The sequence below is a fragment of the Physella acuta genome, unplaced genomic scaffold, assembly GCF_028476545.2.
Source record: "Physella acuta isolate Inbredline_101_S28 unplaced genomic scaffold, ASM2847654v3 ptg000197l, whole genome shotgun sequence".
Taxonomy (NCBI): domain Eukaryota; kingdom Metazoa; phylum Mollusca; class Gastropoda; family Physidae; genus Physella; species Physella acuta.
Genome location: NW_026731716.1, coordinates 519,783 through 540,523, shown reverse-complemented (window position 1 = coordinate 540,523; position 20,741 = coordinate 519,783). Strand labels below are relative to the sequence as shown.

Genomic DNA, 20,741 nt, shown 5'->3' with positions numbered 1-20,741 from the left:
TAGACTGTTAGAGCTCTTTTTGTTTTTCCGGAAACAAGATGGTGGGGTTTTACACATGGGACTGTTGACGTTTATGAAATGCTATATCAAAGCCCTTGATTGATTTACAAGATTATGAATCTAATGAGTTGAAGCCATTCACTTGACTTAAATTAATTATAAAGTTAATTACCCTAAAGTGGGGACTAAAAACTTTAAGGATGACCGATTATAAGGAAGAGCAGAGAAACGAAATTGAAGCACTGCAGTCGATTTATCCAGATGAAATCGAAAGTAGGAAATTTAGCTTATTCTGCTTATTAATATTAGTTAGTATTAGTGGTTCTTAACCTTTTTGGAGTTACCGAACCCCATCAGTTTCATATGTGTATTCAGAGTATTCACTGAATCCTTCTTAATGTAAAATAGTTTTATTGTCCACACTGACAAAATAAATTCTATTGTGAAAAACTAAAAACCCCTCTTAGAGACTCACCAAACCCCTGGTGTTTGGTTAACCCAGGTTAAGAACCACTGATCTGGATCTAATAACACTTGATGAGTAGATCTAGATTTAATAGTAGATCTAGTAATATAATAATAAGCCATAAAGGTAGTCTCACGAAATGACGAAATGGTTTAGTAATAAATGATATTAAAAACATAAAGAACATTTGTACAGTGTGCCACACCGTTCTGGAATATACAGAAAGTACTGTAAACCATATTTTATTTGGCGTGATCTTTTAATAATACAGAACATTTAATTTACGAATTTCAGATTGATTGATTTTAGTTGCATGTTAAATAATAAATGTTAATAATATTCTGGGTGTTAATAAATTGTGAAACTCAAAATGGCGCGGCGGTAAACTGCAAAATGTGAGATTTACCTGGGGAATCACTGGTAAATAGTGAGATATAATTTTCCAAGAAATTTTTTTGTTTCATCCGTTTTGGTTGTTTTTTTTAGTTGTAAACTAAACAAGCTGTAAGGACCATATCACAAGCGTTGTATGTTGTTCTTTCTTTAAACAAATATCCTGATTTAGTCCTCAGTCACTGTGTGCAGTAATTTCAAACTTAATTTGAGTTTATTATTTGAAAAACAAAATCACTGGCAGCAGTAATTATACAAAATTTCTTTGCAACAATACAACACAAGTTTGCTACGGCTGTGGCTTCGATGATGTTCAAAGATGATAAATCAGGAGACTTTGTGTTTTTGCTAATCGTTGCAATTTATCCTTAAGATTAATCCATAAAGACCCATAATTTCTTTCTCATAAGATGAAAATTAGAATTACATTTGCTAATCGTAATTTAACTAAATTGATCCTTATTAACCAACTGATTTTAGTGGATTTGCCATTTCTGAAACAGTATTTGAATTATTCACCAGTTGTTGAAGAAGAGCCATACCATGTTTTCCAACTGACTGTGATGCCTCAAGATGCTGAAAATTTTCCTGATCATGCAAGTAAGATCTTTTTAATATGCTTAATTAAAAAGTGCACCACTAAAGTCTGACATGATTTTTTAAAAGATGTAATATAAATATAATTTTAAAATTGATTTGTAAAAACTGAAATTTTATTTATCTTTGGGTTTGCTATCAGTGTATGAATATGATGTAACAGTTAACAAAATCATACCTAATTGAATATAGTGCTGTATGTATTTTTATTATGTCCATAACTTAATTGTGTTTGTGCAAAAATTTCAATTGCTATTCCTAATTGCTTTGAAATTTTCAAAATAAAAGTGCTGTTAAAATAAAATATGATTTGCATGCACATTTGTACTCACTGTTTTTTTTAAATTAATTTTAACAAAATAGTGTCTGCAGTGATACAGTTTACATACACAAAAAACTACCCAGATTCAGCACCATTAATGGAGTTTGAATCTACTGAGAACATGGATGATGCACAACAAGAATCTCTCATGGATTTTATGAAAGCTCAGGTGAAAGTTTTGTTTTTGCTCTGCATAAATTAAACTGCTATTAGTGAAAACTTTTATTTCAATTAAAAATAATATTAAATAAGGCCAATAAAGAGTGATAGATGATTATAACACTATCTTGTTTGAGATGAAGTTTTATATACCCGCACATAAATTTGGACATTATTTTTCTCTGTGTACAGTAATTTTAAATTTTTGAATTTTATAAAAAATATCTTCAATTATTTCAGGCTGAGGAAAATCTTGGTATGGCAATGATATTCACCATAATATCAGCAGTACAAGAGAGAATGACAAACATGATGGAACAAGCAGCCAAAGATGAAGAAGAAGCAGCTGAAAGAAAAAAGAAGTCAGATGAAGAGGCTGAAAGAGTAAGTCTGTTTTATTTAGTTTTATTTAGTTTTTAATTCTTTAAAAAAATATTTTTATCTCTTATGAAAGACTAGGTTTCTGCTCAGGGGTTTATCATTTACTTCCTTTGACTACCTTTAGAAACGCTTTGAGGGTACAAGAGTCAATGTTGAGTCATTTATGGCTTGGAAATTAAAGTTTGATGCAGAAAGGGCTGAGATGAGAAGGTTAAAAGGCCTTTCAGATGGTTCATCTAAAAAACCAACAGGTAACTTAACATTTAAAGTTCAAATAATGTCTGTTTTGACTTAAATTTAAAAGTTTATTTTTTGTAATACCTGTATAAATGTCTTTTTACTTTTACAATGATTAATGAATCTTCAAAGGTATTTAAAAAAACATTTTCTACTAAATTATTTTCTAGGTAAAGAACTGTTTATGGCTGATCAGTCTCTTTATGACTCTGATGTTAAATTTTTGCAAGCAGGTCAGTAGCTCTAGTTAAAATGCTTTACTCTTATTAACGTGTATTATAAAAATTGCAGTGCTTTACTTTTTGCCTTGTGCCAAATAATTTTGTCATAGGATTTTTTAAATTGTATACTTTTCAAATTTTTATTAAATACTTTAATGATTTAAAATTTAATGTACACACAGAGGGAGACACACTGGAAGTGGATGAATCTTTATTTGACGATATGGGAGAACTAGACTTAGAAGATGATGATGACGATGATGATCCGGATTACAAACCAGGAGATGATGATGACTGACTCAAATGTATTGCCTAGTCTATGTGATTTTACGATTTTAAATCTGGAGGAATAAATGGTGTAAAAATATTTGGGTGTTTTTGTGAGATATTGAAAATTGTGTGCTCTCATAGGTATTTGGTATTTTATGAATGATTGAAAAACTATAGGCTCCTACCATTCAATGGGAAATTAAATTTAATTTCACTATTGTTTTTTCTTTAATTATTCAATATATTAAGGCTATTTCTGTTTGAACCGGATGTAAATGACAAAATATTACATGCTTATAAATTATATGAATTAAAACATTTTACTTTATTTAAGATATTATTTTTTTTAAAAGTACTGAACCTAGTACTAGTAAAATCAAAAGTTGAGTTCCAATGTAAGAAAATGCTTAAGTGTCAGGTGATGCCTGATTGTTGTTTTTTTAATGTTTGTTATTATTTAGTGCAGTATTTTAAAATGTACTTTATTGTATTTATTCTGTGCATCTAATGAGCAAATTTTGGAAGTATTGAAAATACATTAAAATTCGAACCATTGAAACTTGTGTTGATCTCTGAATTAAATGAATTCTTACACTGCTAAAGGCAGCTTCAGTTGTAATAATTTGCCCTTTATTAGTAGTTATACATACAGAAATGAGGTTTGCATAGACTGTTTAACGTAAAACATAAAAACGAGTTATCAAAAAATTGTTTAGTATTGTTTTGCCCGGTATTTATTGTGTTATATTAAAATTTTATTGTGGGTGAAAACCCTCACATGATCTTTTTCTATTGTAAACGAAATATAAAAAAGGTTTCATACATTGGTAACTCTGAATTCATCCCCAGTACCAAGACTAATATCTGGACTTACATCATGCACTTGTCTTCTATAGCTTTTGTCATTTCATGTAGAGTAAAATGTTAAACATATAGTAGGATTTTAATACAAATCATAATCGGAAATTAAATTTAACAAATTTTTTTGAAACAAAATCTTCATTTTTTAAGGATTACTTTTTTCAATATCTGACTTATTGAAAAAAAGAAACAAGATACTATTGGTATTGTACTTGCACCTCCTAAGAAAACAAGGGAACAACCAAATAAATAAGATAACTGAGCAAACCAAGAGAAGAGTGACGGGAGGAAATGTATACCAATAAATTTCATCAGATTTAAACAGTTGTATTTCTCTCTTAAACGCTCAGATGCATGAATCTAATCGAACCGTATGTGCTAAAAATGTTCTGTATTGAATATTTAAGACTTCCGTACTAAGGGAAACTACTCAATTAATAATGTCAGCAAAATTATTTAAGTATGGTTACACTCCCTTGTGTAAAAAAAATAAATAAACTAAAATATTTTTCAGATCGGATTATATTTGGACGTTGCTATCAGAGCAAAAAGATTCAGCATCAATTTGGATAAATAGATCTATATCAAATTCAAATATGCCCCAACCTATTTTTTTTATATTATTGCACGCAGTTAAGTTTGTAGAAATCTTCAAGAAATCATAGAATAACATAAATATGTGTAAAGTAAAATAAAAGTGACAAGAATACAATTTTATTTTACTAAATTTCAGTTTTTAAAAACAATTTCTTTTATTAATATTAATAATATCGATTTTTATTTTTATTTTTTTTACGTTTTTTAAAAACCAAATCAAATTGTGTTTTTGTCGAACTTGTTTGTTATTATTATTCTTGTTTAGTAGGCCTATATAAAATATTAATGCTATTTTTGGCTATGTATAACATTATTATTCTATCTTTTAAGCTTTCAAATAAAATGACTAGCTTTATTCATTTTTTTCGCAAAAAAAAATAAAGTATAACAGTTTTTGTCTTACTTTTATTATATAGATCTATGTCGAGAATTAGATGAACCTTTTGGTACTATAAACCTACCTCCGGAAGAAAAAGATTATTAGTCCTAAAATATTAGATAGATCCTAGCTTCTAGAGTCTAATATTAATTTAATAATTAGGCAGGGTTAATTTAATCATTTAATGATAATGTGAATGATATCTACATGCGGTGCAGGCTTATATTATTTAATATTCAAGTAATAGTGGATCTATATTCTATAATTTAAAGATTTTATACGACTTTAAGTCACTTTTTTTACTTTTAGTAAACTTTACTAGAGAATCTACCTAGGCCCTAATTGCCCCCCCCCCCCCCCTAGGCCTAATATTAATATAATAGTTAAAGTTAAATTGTTGAAACCTGTAACTATAACCCACATGGATGGTGTCACCATCTGCACACAACCCTGACTTGTGATACTTCTGAAAAATTAACAAATCACAACAAATAATTTTGTTTTCTTTTATGAATGTTCACAGACATGAGACAGTGTACCAACATGCCAACATGAACTGATTAGAACTAGAATCTAGATCATGAGTAAAGTCTCATCAGATGAAGCTGTCAAAGCTGAACTGGAGCTAGTGAAAAAAGATGTACCTCACATAGAAGATGTCCAGTTGATAGCAGCAGTTCCAGCTTTAGTGAGAGCAGAAATTAAGTAATGTTTGTGTTTACTAGTTAACATGACAGCCTGTCTTGGTACACTTTCTTTAACTGACAGAGGGAACAGCGGTGGGGGTTTGAAAAAGTGGACTATGTACTATTTTAGATGTCACAAATGTATACAGTCTCTTATTCTTATTTGAGAATGACTAACTAGATATAATCATATAATGCAAAATTTGCTGCAGCAATTAGCTAGTGATTAGCCAATATCTCATATTGGTGTGCCTGAATTAAAGTTGGTAAATTATTAGTATGAATGTGTTATATCAGATACGGGATAGAAATGGGTTTAAAAGGACTGGAATCTTTTTTTAAGACATGAGAACTGAATCTTACAAAACTAGGCAGGTTTGTTTATGTAAGCAATTTATATGGTTAGTGATTACCAGTATATGTTAAATACATTTGAAACTTACATACAGATAGTCAAGTATTTAAAGTAATATACAAAAGTAAAAGTGGATATGCACGAACTCATCTAAAAAAATCATGAAGACATTTTATTTAGCTGCCAAAATTTAATTTTATATTTTAATTCTTCAATATTTCCAGAAAAACAGAGCACAAACAAATAGCAGTAACATGCATGTTTCCACCAACTTATCCTGAAATACCAGTTGTGATTGAGCTCAAGTCAAAGACATTAGCCGACAAATTTCTCTATGGATTGACCAAAATATGTGACACAGAAGCTAAAAAGTTGATCGGAAAGCCACAGGTAACTGTCAGTTGGGGTAATTATTTAAGTTGGCTTTTGCATTATCAGATTTCTTTTAAGAGATGTGCGTATCTTGTACAAATATTTCTAAGAAGTAATAAAACTTTATCAGATAGAACACAGTCACAATGTTGTATTTTCATGACCCCTAAATCTAAAAATACTCTTACTCTGCAGATTGTACATATAATTAAATTTGTGAAAACATTTGTTGAGGAGAACCCTTTGTGTGTTTGTTCTGGTGAAATTTCAGCGGTAAAAAAATTACTGACAAGTGAGCAGGATGAAATTAAGCTGAAACAAAAAACATCTCAAATCATTTTGAAGTTACACCAGGAACAGTATTTCATGCACCTGGTATTCACAGTTCCTGATGACTATCCCATTGTTCAGACAGGGTAACAACATTTGAACATCTTTTGATAATACATTATTAGCCTTTTGTAAAAAAAATAATTAAGCTGATTTTAAAGATTGTTTTTTGTGTATGAGAAGACCTTTTGCTTTGACAACTTGTTTTGAGTGGGTTTTTTTTTTTATAAATTAGCATGTGTAAACATTAAATTTTAATTTTTTTTTTTTTTTACAAAATAAATGTATGTTTTTCCTGGGGTATGTGGCATTTCTTTGACAAGGGTGATGTTAATTACTAAAATTTGTTATTTCATGAACTGTCAAATCTTGGGTATTAGAATTTTGTGGTTGACATTTTGGATGGTCTTGATGTTATGACACATGCAAGTAGTTCATGCACAGCATCCACCAGATGTACAGTTTAATCTGAGCTTACAGCTATGTGAAAGCTGAGTGAAATCAGGGAAGAGCCAATGTTTACTTCAGAACACTGTGACAACTGTGTGGACATTATTTTAAATGCTGATCCCTAAAACACAAATATTGTATTGCATTAAACAGTAAGTGTTGAAAGTACTAATTCACTGCTAATTTGTCAATGAAAATAAATTTTATCTCTAGGGTACAGATAGAGGAGTGCAACTTTCCCCATTTCTTGTGTGTTAGTTTCCAAGCTCAAGCTACAGAGATAGCAAGACAGTGTGTGGTTCCTCCATTGAAAAAAAATCCAAAGTGAGTGGTCAATAATCCTGTCTAATGAAATACCTATGTTGGAAGCTGCCAATAAGCTTATATTAATTTTCGTAAACAAATTATTAGTATGAATTAGTTATATCAGATACAGGATAGAGGTAGGGATCTATTTTATGGCATGAGAACTGAAGCTTACAAAATTAGGGAGGTTTGTTTATGTAAGCAGTTTATTTGGTTAATGATTTCGAGTATCTGTCAATACATTTGGAACTTATATACAGATAATCAAGTATTTAATATTCTGTACTAAATTGTATATTTTATTTTAAAAATAAAACTGTGGACATAAATTTGTATATGCTTGCACTCATCAATAAATAAAGCATTTTATTTAGCTGCTATATGTTTTTTACCAAATTTTCTTTTCTTAATATTTCCAGCTAAGTTAGCCCTTTTGTCTCTCTAACAGAAACAACATCTATTCTAAAGCCTTTCATCCTCAGGGATCCCCCATTTGTTCTAAAGCCCTCTGTGCAGCCAGTCTGTGAATTTCTAATTAACTGCGTCAAAAAATATCCCCTAGAAAAATGCCCCTTGTGTGGTGATAAAGTTTTACCAGTGGATCCCAAGGTAATCACTTTAAATTTTCTTGTGCACATAGCAATTTCTCTTGCATCTCATCACTGTTTGTCTTGTATCTCACCTCTGTTTGTCTTGTATCTCACCACTGTTTGTCTTGTATCTCACCTCTGTTTGTCTTGTATCTCACCTCTGTTTGTCTTGTATCTCACCTCTGTTTGTCTTGTATCTCACCTCTGTTTGTCTTGTATCTCACCTCTGTTTGTTTTGTATCTCACCTCTGTTTTGTATCTCACCTCTGTTTGTCTTGTATCTCATCACTATTTGTCTTGTATCTCACCTCCGTCTTGTATCTCATCACTATTTGTCTTGTATCTCACCTCCATCTTGTATCTCATCACTATTTGTCTTGTATCTCATCACTATTTGTCTTGTATCTCATCACTATTTGTCTTGTATCTCATCACTAACTGTCGATATGTTTCTCTAACAGGATGAAAATGCTTCAAAAGGAAAGTTAAAACCTGTGAAAGTGTATTGTGGTCACCTGTTTCATTTTGCCTGTCTAAACAAACACATGAAAACCCCACCTTTCACAGGTAATCAATTATTTTCTGATTTTATCAAATTGTTTGGAAGTCAATTCATTTCTCTTAGATCCATCTTAATTGGGAACATCTAGCTGGGTATAATAACACCATTAGAGTAGGCTTGAACGAAATGTTAAGGGGAGAGAACTTAAATACTTTTTTAAGTCTGAAAGAATGTGTATCTTATTTCCCCTTATAACACAGGTAAAGACACAAATATAAAATGACAAGTTAAATTTTTGTTTTAAAAATCTGATTAAAGTTTGTACTTTTTTCCTGGCAATGCTTTGACAAGTTTCAGTTCTAATTAATGTAACTTTTCATTAAAACAGGAGGGAAAAAATGCCCAGCTTGTGATAAACAAATTTTCCACGAGAAATGGAAAGTGGCATCTGAGGTGATGGAGACTAGATGGGCCCACAAGCAGGCAAAGCAGAGGGAACTAGAGGAGGTTGTGGATTTCCTGGAGTGATCTTCATCTGGGTGTCTTACTTAGATTGGGGGGGGGGGGGGGTCTTCACCTGGGTGTCTTACTTAGATTGGGGGGGGGGGGTGGTTCTTCACCTGGGTGTCTTACTTAGATAGAGAAGGGGGAAGGGGTCTTCACCTGGGTATCTTACTTAGGTGGAGGGGGGGTCTTTATGTTTGTGTCTTACTTGATAGGTGGGAGGGGGAATCTTCACCTGGGTTTTTTACTTATATGGGGGGGGGGGGGGGGGGTCTTCATCTGGGTATCTTACTTAATTGGGGTGATCTTCACCTGGGTATCTTACTTAGATAGGGGGAGGTGGGGTCTTACTTAGATGGGGGGTGTCTTCATCTGGCTGTCTTTTGGATTTTCATCTGGGTGTCTTACTTAGATGGGAGGGGGGGGGGTTCATCTGGGTGTCTTACTTACATAGGGGTTTGGGAGTGGGGTGGGGGTGTCTTCATCTGGCTGTCTTAGATTGGGGATCTTGACCTGGATGTCTTGCATCTTACATAGTGAGGTTTTTTTAGCTAAGTAACTCTTATGTGCATGTTGTAGTGCATCTCAGGTATAACAGCACAATGACGTGTTATTGCAGTAGCTAAAAAAATGTGTTATTTTAATATGGGTTTAATATAGGATGTGAAAAAAGTGGAGTAGACTTGATGTTTCTATTACTGTTTTTTTTTAAATGTTCACTAATACCAATACACACAAATTCAGTGTTCTATTTTTGATAATTTATGACAATTGTTTTTAAACCAAAGAACTAATTTAAAACTTAAGAAGAAATCGAAAAGAAAGAAAATATTTTAAGGTTATACATCATACCTTGTTAAATACATGATAAACCATTTCTTTTAGTAACTAGCTTTGATTCTTACATTTTGACCAAATAAAATTGGATTTATTATTGGTGGACATTCAGTTTGAGACATGTATTTCTTCTCTACAGTACTCTGAAACTTGAACATAACAAAGTTGTAGCTAATTGATGAAAATCTGAGGCCGATTTAGGAAAAATGTAAAAACTATAGAAATTATTTAATTAAATTATTTTCTTCGATAAAAATTATTTTAAACCTCTTGGATTGTGTGTTAGACCTTAATATTGATTTGCATAGTTTTATTGTATGTAAGTCAAATGTGTATAAGTGATTGTATATAATTCAATGTGTGTGATATGCCAAAGTGTATCAATTAACTTAGTCATCTACTCGTTTTGGTGACGTATTAGCTTTCTATAGCACAATGTGATATTCACATTATATTTAGCAAATAAAGAAAATCATCTAACAGTCACTTAATAAAATCCTGTCAAATGCTATTACTTTTTTTTGGTATTGTTGGTAAGAAAACATATACTGATTGTGTTTGAAATAAATAGCAAGATGTTAGATGTGCCTCTATGAGGATTATGTACAAATAAAGACTTTTTTCCAAGTAAACTTTGTTTTCATCTCCATCTATGTTCTTTGTTGTCCAGTAGACCTGTATGTACACAGTTACATTACTAATTCCTTATGGTTAGATATGTATTAAAATTTAAACTTATAAATAATTATTCTAACAGTTTCAAAGATGCTTTCTAATGTTTTGTAAGTAAAATAAAAATCCCTATGATTGTTGATGGTGATGGCGTGTCAAGGCGTGACTCAACAACAATGAGGAAACAAATAAGGCTGACACATTGGCTTAGCAAAATGGTTTTAATTTTTCTATTAGAGGATTTTTTAAACTTAAAGCATTCACACTGTCAGTTCTAGCTACAAAGTTAAGCAATGTTAAGGAAGTTACTCGGCCCTACAGAACTGTCAGGGCTGTAGCCACATACACGTAGCCCATAAGTGCACTCTTAGGCCACCAGTGCACTCATAGCCAACTAGTGCAGCCACACACTCATAGCCCACCAGTGCACTCATAGCCAACTAGTGCAGCCGTGCACTCATAGCCCACCAGTGCACTCATAGCCAACTAGTGCAGCCACTCACTCATAGCCCACCAGTGCACTCATAGCCCACCAGTGCACTCTTAGCCAACTAGTGCAGCCACACACTCATAGCCCACCAGTGCACTCATAGCCAACTAGTGCACTCATAGCCAACTAGTGCAGCCACACACTCATAGCCCACCAGTGCACTTATAGCCCACCAGTGAATTCATAGCCAACTAGTGCAGCCACACACTCATAGCCCACCAGTGCACTCATAGCCAACTAGTGCAGCCACACACTTATAGCCCACCAGTGCACTCATAGCCCACCAGTGCACTCATAGCCAACTAGTGCAGCCACACACTCATAGCCCACCAGTGCACTCATAGCCCACCAGTGCACTCATAGCCAACTAGTGCAGCCACACACTCATAGCCCACCAGTGCACTCATAGCCAACTAGTGCAGCCACACACTCATAGCCCACCAGTGCACTCATAGCCCACCAGTGCACTCATAGCCAACTAGTGCAGCCACACACTCATAGCCCACCAGTGCACTCTTAGCCAACTAGTGCAGCCACACACTCATAGCCCACCAGTGCACTCATAGCCCACCAGTGCACTCATAGCCCACCAGTGCACTCATAGCCCACCAGTGCACTCATAGCCAACTAGTGCAGCCACACACTCATAGCCCACCAGTGCACTCTTAGCCAACTAGTGCAGCCACACACTCATAGCCCACCAGTGCACTCATAGCCAACTAGTGCAGCCACACACTCATAGCCCACCAGTGCACTCATAGCCAACTAGTGCAGCCACTCACTCATAGCCCACCAGTGCACTCATAGCCCACCAGTGCACTCTTAGCCAACTAGTGCAGCCACACACTCATAGCCCACCAGTGCACTCATAGCCCACCAGTGCACTCATAGCCAACTAGTGCAGCCACACACTCATAGCCCACCAGTGCACTCATAGCCAACTAGTGCAGCCACACACTCATAGCCCACCAGTGCACTCTTAGCCAACTAGTGCAGCCACACACTCATAGCCCACCAGTGCGCTCATAGCCAACTAGTGCAGCCACACACTCATAGCCCACCAGTGCACTCATAGCCAACTAGTGCAGCCACTCACTCATAGCCCACCAGTGCACTCATAGCCCACCAGTGCACTCTTAGCCAACTAGTGCAGCCACACACTCATAGCCCACCAGTGCACTCATAGCCCACCAGTGCACTCATAGCCAACTAGTGCAGCCACACACTCATAGCCCACCAGTGCACTCAGAGCCCACCAGTGCACTCATAGCCAACTAGTGCAGCCACACACTCATAGCCCACCAGTGCACTCATAGCCCAACTAGTGCAACAATGCACTCATAGCCCACTAGTGCACTTATAGCCCACCAGTGCAGCCACGCACTCATAGCCCACCAGCACTAAGTGCAAGGGTAAAAATTAGTCATAGTTATGTACAATGTCTACATCTAGTCTTCATATAGTTGTCTAATTTGGGCTTTTAATTTGTTTATTACTGAATGGTAAAACAAAAATCCTAACTTCATTTTAGTCACTTTGGAAGAAATTTTGAGCCCCAAAAAATCAAATTTTTGTCTAAAAAAAACTAGTAAAAACAATTATTCTATTCTCCAACTTGAAAAAGTGATGGATTTTACAAATTGTTTCACAAATTGGCTTTGCTTTCTACAACAGCTAACGGTGTGTTCTTTGGTAAATTTTTAGAGACAGGGCAAGGTTTTATGACACTTAGGCCTCAATAAATTTCTCTTTGCTATGATTACCCCTGTTACCAGCTGATAAGTAGAAAAACCAACAAAAATATATGGGACATTTTTCTTGCAGCTGTTATTAAATTAAATTTTAACATATAACTCACAATTTTTCACAATCACAATTTTATGGTACATACAATAAAAAACATTCAATATTGCACATACAGATAAGTGATGTTTGTTAAAGTTTAGAATTAGGTACAGTTACTAAATAACAAATGAAATACAATTCTATCTACAGTTCACAGCCTAGTTGACTAGATAAATAATTTTACATCAACAATTGCTTTTGGTATAAATCTTTAATGTTCTGGGCTCTGTTGAAGTTCAACAAATTTAAGGTGAGGACATATGCATATATGGGTGAAGTCTTCAAGCATTGATATGTGAACCAAATTCATGTGTTGTTTTATGGAAAAAATTTCACTTTGAATATTTCTAGGAATATTATAAAATTGAAATAAAAATAAGCTTATTCTAAACAGAAAGTAATTATAGAATGATCACTATTTGTTATTTAACTTTGTTTCAAAATAAATTCAAGCCTAGTACAATAGTTTGGAATAAGTACAAAATTAATTTTTAAATTTTAATATTAAGTGGTTTGAATTTTTTTGGCAAAAAAAAAAAAAGAAAAACAGCAGATAAACAAAAATAAAAAATTGTAAATTTACAAGAAAAAAATTTACATTTCATGAGCACCGGTATATTTCTTAAGCTCCAATCACTATTCTGTTTCATCACTTTCCTCACATGTATGCATTATTAGGGTTACTACCACAATACATTCAAACACCTGAGGCTATGTACACATCTTTTTCAAACAGTGGACAATGTCATTAGAGGATGCACACAGAATTTGACTAAGGTTAAAATACAGCAAAGTTTCACCCTTTTTCCCCTATGTCATTGATTTTCATGAATTGCCAGACTATTTTTGACCATGTCCTAATATTGCATCCACAAATAGATACAATTTAATTCAATATAATTTTATTGAAAAGTGTTTTTTTAAATACCAAGAAAACAGGATAATTAATGCAGAATTTAGACAAAGTTTTAAAATCTTTACAAACTCTTGATTACATTGAAGTTGGCTTAGTATGGCATAAACACAGAATCTATAAAATTTAGTGAGCATTGATTTTCCCTGAGTACATGAAGTCTACAGGAAATCTGTACATCTTACTGCCTGAACTACTGACTTCAAGCAAACAACATTTATATTTTATAATTTAGTGAACTGAGTACTGTTTTAAAAAATTGTTAGAAGATTTTGAAAGTAAATTTTGTTTTTGTGTGCTGAAAAATTTAAAAAATAGTGTGAATATTTGATGTTTTTTTTAAAATTTAAGTAATTAGTATGCGATAATGCATCCACACAGATACATAAATTAGCTTGTTCAAAAAAGTATCCAAAATTGTTTATTAAAATGCTTTTTTTTTTACTTCAGAATGTTAAATAAATATGAGCGTCTAGACTTATAATTGCGACACAGCTATTCTTATACTTAAAAAAAAAATAAACCACAGCTTAACTAAGGAAAAAAGTTAATAAATAAGTCTCACATGTTTTCCTTCTAGAAAAAATGCAGTTATAATTAAATATAAAAAAAAAAATTACTGTGTAAGCTTTTGGGTAGGTTACAAAATTGCCGGTCAACTAAACTTGTAAATTACATTAGATTATAATTTAGAATTTTTAAACTGAAAACACAATTTTTTGTTGGCTTGACATATAAGCTATTATTTACATGACCTGTTAACTAAATTCAAATCACAAAAGCAATCAAACACAATCAGATTTTCTAATAAATATTTCAATAATTTATACATGCTAGGATTATGTACAATTATTCTCTCTAGATTACAAAACAAAAACATCACATAAACTCTAAGAGCTGAATATGGCATCAATAGAAGAAAGGGATCTATTTAAAACCAACATACTGAGTGAGAGTTCCATAATCAATGGGAAGAAAGTCGGTTAATACAATTTACAATTTCATGTGAAAAAATACTGTCACTAAGTATGACTGAAAAATATAACAGTCATAATCAGTTGTATGACATATGTGAGGATGGTGAGCACAAGGTTAAGGATGATTGGCTCAGTCTAAGCTGCTACTATCATTGTGAGACTGCTTGGTAGAATGGGGGTGTTTACACCACAGGAACATGATATTGCCACAAGTGATCTCCCCTAACAGTGAGTGGAGTCTCTAGGTCTGTCAAGAAATGACATCAGTCAGTCTAGAATCTCTAGCAAGTGATATTTGTAGATTCAGTCAATCCCCTTTTTCTTGCATAATTATTTCATTATTATTCATTGTATTAGATTAAAAAGGATATCTAACATCTTGTGTTATTAGAAAAAAAATGATGTCTTTCAGTTTATGATGTTACAAAAGAAATGATGTCTAGCATGTTCTGATGTTAGGAAACCAGGCTGTGATAGCGACCTTTGATATCTGAATAATTATAAACTGGTGTGGTTACATCCTTGCCTATCCGCCCAGCAGCTCGTTGCATTTGGACATACATATGTTTACTTTTTGTGCCTCCCTCCAAGTCATCAGGCTGAAAAATAGTTACAAGAAATTTGGTGTTATAAAAGAGATTGCGATACAATATGGTGAATGGGTATTATTGAAATAATGTCCGGACTGGACGTAGTGAGTTCCTTTAATTTATTTACACACATTGTGAATAGTTGTAGTAATGTCCTAAAACTTTAAATGGATTCAGTTAGTTATTTTGTTAAATCTTCTTGAGAGGAGTACATATGATGTGAATTCACATCAGATAAAAGCTACAATAGACAAAGTACTAAATCTCTAGTTGTTTAAGAGTTGAGAGCAGTTTAAAACTGACTTACCCCCAAATCTCCTTCAGGCCAAGAAGGGAGAGCACTGTGTATTGGAGATGGGAGATTGGAAGTGGAAGCTGTTGACAGAGGCCTGTGGGTGGAGGATACTGATGCTGTCGACATTTTACTCGACATGGACAGCGTTCTTCGTCGGAATGGTTTTTGGGGTCTCTCCTGTCCAGCTTCAGGATCTAAGTCATCCTGCGATGGAGGGTAAATATTTCATGTAGGATCTAAATCATCGTGTGATGGAGGGTAAATATTTCATATAGGATCTAAATCATCGTGTGATGGAGGGTAAATATTTTATGTTGGATCTAAATCATCTTGTGATGGAGGGTAAATATTTTATGTAGGATCTAAATCATCTTGTGATGGAGGGTAAATATTTTATGTAGGATCTAAATCATCCTGTGATGGAGGGTAAATATTTTATGTAGGATCTAAATCATCCTGCGATGGAGGGTAAATATTTCATGTAGGATCTAAATCATCTTGTGATGGAGGGTAAATATTTTATGTAGGATCTAAATCATCTTGTGATGGAGAGTAAATATTTTATGTACAAGCAGGTCTTCAATATACAAGTATAAAATTAGGGATGGCAAGCAGTTCATATTAATTAGTATTTTAAAATTAAAAGTTAACTTAATTAAAATAGGTAAAAGCTAAAATTATAATTTTTTTTTGTATTTTTAAGATAGAGTAATTTCTCTAAATAGATTACTAAAAAATCAAAATAATTATGTGAAAAACAGTTTATCAGAAAGTTTTAACTAGAAAAGTGTGTAGGTAACTTACTAACTCTGTGATGTGAATTTCAAAGGTTTGCACAATTAGGGATCTGATAATCTAATATATTAACCCTCCAGTGCCATCTAGCTATGAAATACAAAACTGATGGACAAAAATATAATGTTTAGTTAGTAGTCACCTCTTCTGAAAATATCATGGCATTTTCTGATTCACAAGCTTTCTTCTTCCTCAGGTACATCATTAGTTCTCTGGACCTCTCCTTTAGAGCCTCTATCTGGTTCATCAGCTCGGTGTCGTTGCGGCTGATGTAGTTGCTTGGACCTGATTCTAGCTGAAGCTTCATCTCATGTAGCTCCTGTTGGACTAATGACATCTCCAGCTGAATCTGAAAGTTTAAAATTATGTTTCATGAGAACACTGACATCAGATCAGATATGCTTACAGTGCCAAACTAAATACCTTGAAATAATGAAAAGGAAAAAACAGTATGTCAGTCTTATCTCTAAATATCAGCACCTAAACTGATTTTACCATCCACTTTTTTCTGGGTAGGTTATTTATCCATGTTTATTCTAGATTTATTTCAGTATGAATTGATGATATATATTAATTTTTTGTGAATAATTTGGGTTTTCGTTAAAGCTTTAGCCCCCCCCTCAAACCCATACATTTACACCAGTGTGGAGGAGAGGTTGGGGCTGAGTTTTGTGGGCAAACAGTTCTGCTGTTCATTAATTAAAAATTCCACTCCATGATGATAAATGTTATGTGAGGTCATGGATGTACATGTTGTTTCACCTGCTTAGCTGTGAGGTCATGTCATCTATTTAGCTGTGAGGTCATTGACCTATGTGTTGACTCACCTGTTCAGCTGTGAGGTCATTAACCTATGTGTTGCCTCACCTGTTCAGCTGTGAGGTCATTAACCTACGTGTTGCCTCACCTGTTCAGCTGTGAGGTCATTAACCTATGTGTTGCCTCACCTGTTCAGCTGTGAGGTCATGTGTTGCCTCACCTATTCAGCTGTGAGGTCATTAACCTATGTGTTGTATCACCTGTTCAGCTGTGAGGTCATTGACATATGTGTTGCCTCACCTGTTTAGCTGTGAGGTCATGTGTTGCCTCACCTATTCAGCTGTGAGGTCATTGACCTATGTGTTGCCTCACCTGTTTAGCTGTGAGGTCATGTGTTGCCTCACCTGTTCAGCTGTGAGGTCATGTGTTGTCTCACCTGTTCAGCTGTGAGGTCATGTGTTGCCTCACTTGTTCAGCTGTGAGGTCATTAACCTACGTGTTGCCTCACCTGTTCAGCTGTGAGGTCATTAACCTACGTGTTGCCTCACCTGTTCAGCTGTGAGGTCATTAACCTATGTGTTGCCTCACCTGTTCAGCTGTGAGGTCATTAACCTACGTGTTGCCTCACCTGTTCAGCTGTGAGGTCATTAACCTATGTGTTGCCTCACCTGTTCAGCTGTGAGGTCATGTGTTGCCTCACCTATTCAGCTGTGAGATCATTAACCTATGTGTTGTATCACCTGTTCAGCTGTGAGGTCATTGACATATGTGTTGCCTCACCTGTTTAGCTGTGAGGTCATGTGTTGCCTCACCTATTCAGCTGTGAGGTCATTGACCTATGTGTTGCCTCACCTGTTTAGCTGTGAGGTCATGTGTTGCCTCACCTGTTCAGCTGTGAGGTCATGTGTTGACTCACCTGTTCAGCTGTGAGGTCATGTGTTGCCTCACTTGTTCAGCTGTGAGGTCATGTGATGCCTCACCTGTTCAGCTGTGAGGTCATGTGTTGCATCACCTATTCAGCTGTGAGGTCATTAAGTGTTGCCTCACCTGTTCAGCTGTGAGGTCATGTGATGCCTCACCTATTCAGCTGTGAGGTCATTAACCTATGTGTTGTCTCACCTGTTCAGCTGTAAGGTCATGTGTTGTCTCACCTGTTCAGCTGTGAGGTCATTAAACTATGTGTCGTCTCACCTGTTCAGCTGTGAGGTCATTGACCTACGTGTTGTCTCACCTGCTTAGCTGTGAGGTCATGTGTTGTCTCACCTGTTCAGCTGTTAGGTCATGTGTTGTCTCACCTGTTCAGCTGTGAGGTCATGTGTTGCCTCACCTGCTCAGCTGTGATGTCATTAAACTATGTGTCGCCTCACCTGTTCAGCTGTGATGTCATTAAACTATGTGTCGCCTCACCTGTTCAGCGGTGAGGTCATGTGATGCCTCACCTGTTCAGCTGTGAGGTCATTGACCTATGTGTTGTCTCACCTGTTCAGCTGTGAGGTCAATAACCTATGTGTTGTCTCACCTATTCAGCCGTGAGGTCATTAACCTATGTGTTGTCTCACCTGTTCAGCTGTGAGGTCATTAACCTATGTGTTGTCTCACCTATTCAGCCGTGAGGTCATTAATCTATGTGTTGTCTCACCTGTTCAGCTGTGAGGTCATTGACCTATGTGTCGCCTCACCTGTTCAGCTGTGAGATCCTCTAGGGTGAAGCTGGACAGCAGATGGATGTTCTCGTGACGATTAGCTGCCGAGTTTTCGCCTGGTATTCTGCGATGGGCCAGAAGTTTGGACAAAGTCTCCAACTAAAAGACAAAATAAAATCAGATGAAATAAGGAACTAGGTTAATCATGTATGCAGAGTTTCTTCCATGCATCTTTTTTTTTGAGGGGGGGGGAAGGCTCTTCCCCGAAAAACGTTTAACGCCCCCCCCCCCCCCCCAAACAAATAGAATTTATATATACCAGTCTCCCCCCTCCCCGACAACTTCAAATGCCCCCCCCCCAAGAAAATGTCTGGAAGAAACACTGCATGTATGGGCGCCAGTGCTGAAATGCCCTCTGTATGGAGGTAACGATTTCTTTGGTGCGGTTATATTCCTTGTTTTAAAAAAAGTAGGCCTAATTAATAAAATGCACAATTAAAAAATACCATAGAATATAATTCGTGCTTTATAAGTAAACTTTTTACTTTCTCGTATATACGAAGTATAGAGAAAGTATTGTAATCGTGCAAAAAAAAAAAATCGAGATTTTTACAAATCTCGACGTTTTACACCTCACTGATACGGAAAAACATAATTTTGCAATCTTGTCCGTATGTCTGTGTGTGTGTGTGTGTCTGTGTGTCTGTCCGTGTGTAAACACGATTACTTGAGTACCGTTACAGCTAGGTTGATGAAATTTCATATATAAGTATTATATCAAAATCGTAGATCCGTATCAACTTTTGAGCGATTTCCGATAACCGGAAGTGGTACTTTTCCTACTTTGAATTTTTCAAAAGCCTATAACTTGAGTACTATTTCAGATAGATAAATGAAATTTCACATGTAAGTAAAAGATCTAATTCTCTACCTTCTGTTAAATTTTGAGTAATTTCCGTTGACTAGAAGTAGTACTTTACGCTACTTCCGATTTCTCAAAAAACTAATGTAAATTTTAAAAGTACTAATAATATTGCGCACTATTATGCGCTTTTTTATTGGGCGTTCACTTGGTGTGCAATTAATTTGTCTACGAGATTTTATTCTATTTTTAAAACTTTAAGTATTTAAAATGGATTAAAAATCATGTCTATAGCCCGAGTTCCCATCCCCTGTTATTTTATATAAGAATATTCAAGAAAGTATAGGGGAGATCACTCCCGGTTTATTCATTTAGCGTTCACTTGGTGTGTAATTAATTTGTCTACGAGATTTTATTCTATTTTTAAAACTTTAAGTATTTAAAATGGATTAAAAATCATTTCTATAGCCCGAGTTCCCATCCCCTGTTATTTTATATAAGAATATTCGAGAAAGTTTAGGGGAGATCACTCCCGGTTTATTTTCCTTAGTAAAATGAATGTTTACTCAGATAAACCCGCAGCATTGACAGATGTATCTTTTACAGGCCTACCTTGTGGTTGATGTATCTTTAAAGGCCTACCTTGTGGTTGATGTATCTTTTACAGGCCTACCTTGTGGTTGATGTATCTTTAAAGGCCTACCTTGTGGTTGATGTATCTTTTAAAGGCCTACCTTGTGGTTGAAATCCCGGGTAATCAGATCGGGGTTGGGGATGACGGATCTGTCTGCGATGACGGCCATTCTGATCTGGTCAGCGTAGGTGATGAAAGACACGGTTAGCGGGACCTTGTCGAGGGGAGGCAGCCAGTACATCATGCACTTGACCTCCCTGGAGTCCAGCTTTAGCACTGAGGTAGGTCCTGCCAGGTTGGCCACGAGAAGTGTGCACTTGCCGTAAATCTGGGCACACGTGGAAAACATCCCGATAAAATTAATTTCATTAAAGAACACAAGTGCCACATTTCTGATTACAGCATAACATATTAATGTCGTAATTTTATTGAACGAGTTTTTTAAAGAATT

General features: G+C 35.1%; 3 protein-coding genes across 6 annotated transcripts in view; 2 read left to right on the top strand and 1 right to left on the bottom strand.

Moving 5' to 3' along the window:
• Nucleotides 1-15: 15 nt before the first annotated feature.
• On the top strand, nucleotides 16-3,707 carry LOC131936976 (RWD domain-containing protein 1-like). The gene is made up of 7 exons (XM_059294125.1): nucleotides 16-273; nucleotides 1,382-1,459; nucleotides 1,820-1,947; nucleotides 2,178-2,321; nucleotides 2,443-2,569; nucleotides 2,726-2,788; nucleotides 2,959-3,707. Exons 1-7 carry the CDS (start codon nucleotides 201-203, stop codon nucleotides 3,072-3,074), a joined length of 729 nt encoding a protein of 242 aa, XP_059150108.1. The 5' UTR covers nucleotides 16-200; the 3' UTR covers nucleotides 3,075-3,707.
• A 1,277-nt stretch (nucleotides 3,708-4,984) lies between these two features.
• On the top strand, nucleotides 4,985-9,026 carry LOC131936975 (uncharacterized). Its single transcript, XM_059294124.1, has 8 exons — nucleotides 4,985-5,123; nucleotides 5,407-5,588; nucleotides 6,149-6,314; nucleotides 6,492-6,712; nucleotides 7,290-7,400; nucleotides 7,865-7,991; nucleotides 8,434-8,539; nucleotides 8,863-9,026. The coding sequence occupies exons 2-8, from the start codon at nucleotides 5,464-5,466 to the stop codon at nucleotides 9,000-9,002; spliced, it is 996 nt and encodes a 331-aa protein (XP_059150107.1). The 5' UTR covers nucleotides 4,985-5,123; nucleotides 5,407-5,463; the 3' UTR covers nucleotides 9,003-9,026.
• Nucleotides 9,027-12,157: 3,131 nt separating this feature from the next.
• The window catches only part of LOC131936974 (uncharacterized), an 86,656-nt gene continuing 78,072 nt past the window's right edge, over nucleotides 12,158-20,741 (bottom strand). For all 4 annotated transcript variants that reach the window (XM_059294119.1, XM_059294120.1, XM_059294123.1 and 1 more), the window contains 5 exons: nucleotides 20,391-20,618; nucleotides 18,831-18,953; nucleotides 16,535-16,741; nucleotides 15,610-15,801; nucleotides 12,158-15,311 (listed from right to left, as the gene is read on the bottom strand). In XM_059294119.1, the coding sequence (XP_059150102.1) occupies nucleotides 15,168-15,311; nucleotides 15,610-15,801; nucleotides 16,535-16,741; nucleotides 18,831-18,953; nucleotides 20,391-20,618 (894 nt within the window). In that variant the 3' untranslated portion in view covers nucleotides 12,158-15,167. The remainder of the gene's footprint in view (nucleotides 15,312-15,609; nucleotides 15,802-16,534; nucleotides 16,742-18,830; nucleotides 18,954-20,390; nucleotides 20,619-20,741) is intronic.

Bases quoted from the DNA above. Each gene is read 5' to 3' on its own strand.
- LOC131936976 (XM_059294125.1), top strand. From the start codon at position 201: ATGACCGATTATAAGGAAGAGCAGAGAAACGAAATTGAAGCACTGCAG. The intron at 1,460-1,819 runs GTAAGATCTTTT...TTAACAAAATAG, and splicing joins AAATTTTCCTGATCATGCAA to TGTCTGCAGTGATACAGTTT. The intron at 1,948-2,177 runs GTGAAAGTTTTG...CAATTATTTCAG, and splicing joins TGGATTTTATGAAAGCTCAG to GCTGAGGAAAATCTTGGTAT.
- LOC131936975 (XM_059294124.1), top strand. From the start codon at position 5,464: ATGAGTAAAGTCTCATCAGATGAAGCTGTCAAAGCTGAACTGGAGCTA. The intron at 6,315-6,491 runs GTAACTGTCAGT...CTTACTCTGCAG, and splicing joins AGTTGATCGGAAAGCCACAG to ATTGTACATATAATTAAATT. The intron at 8,540-8,862 runs GTAATCAATTAT...TCATTAAAACAG, and splicing joins GAAAACCCCACCTTTCACAG to GAGGGAAAAAATGCCCAGCT.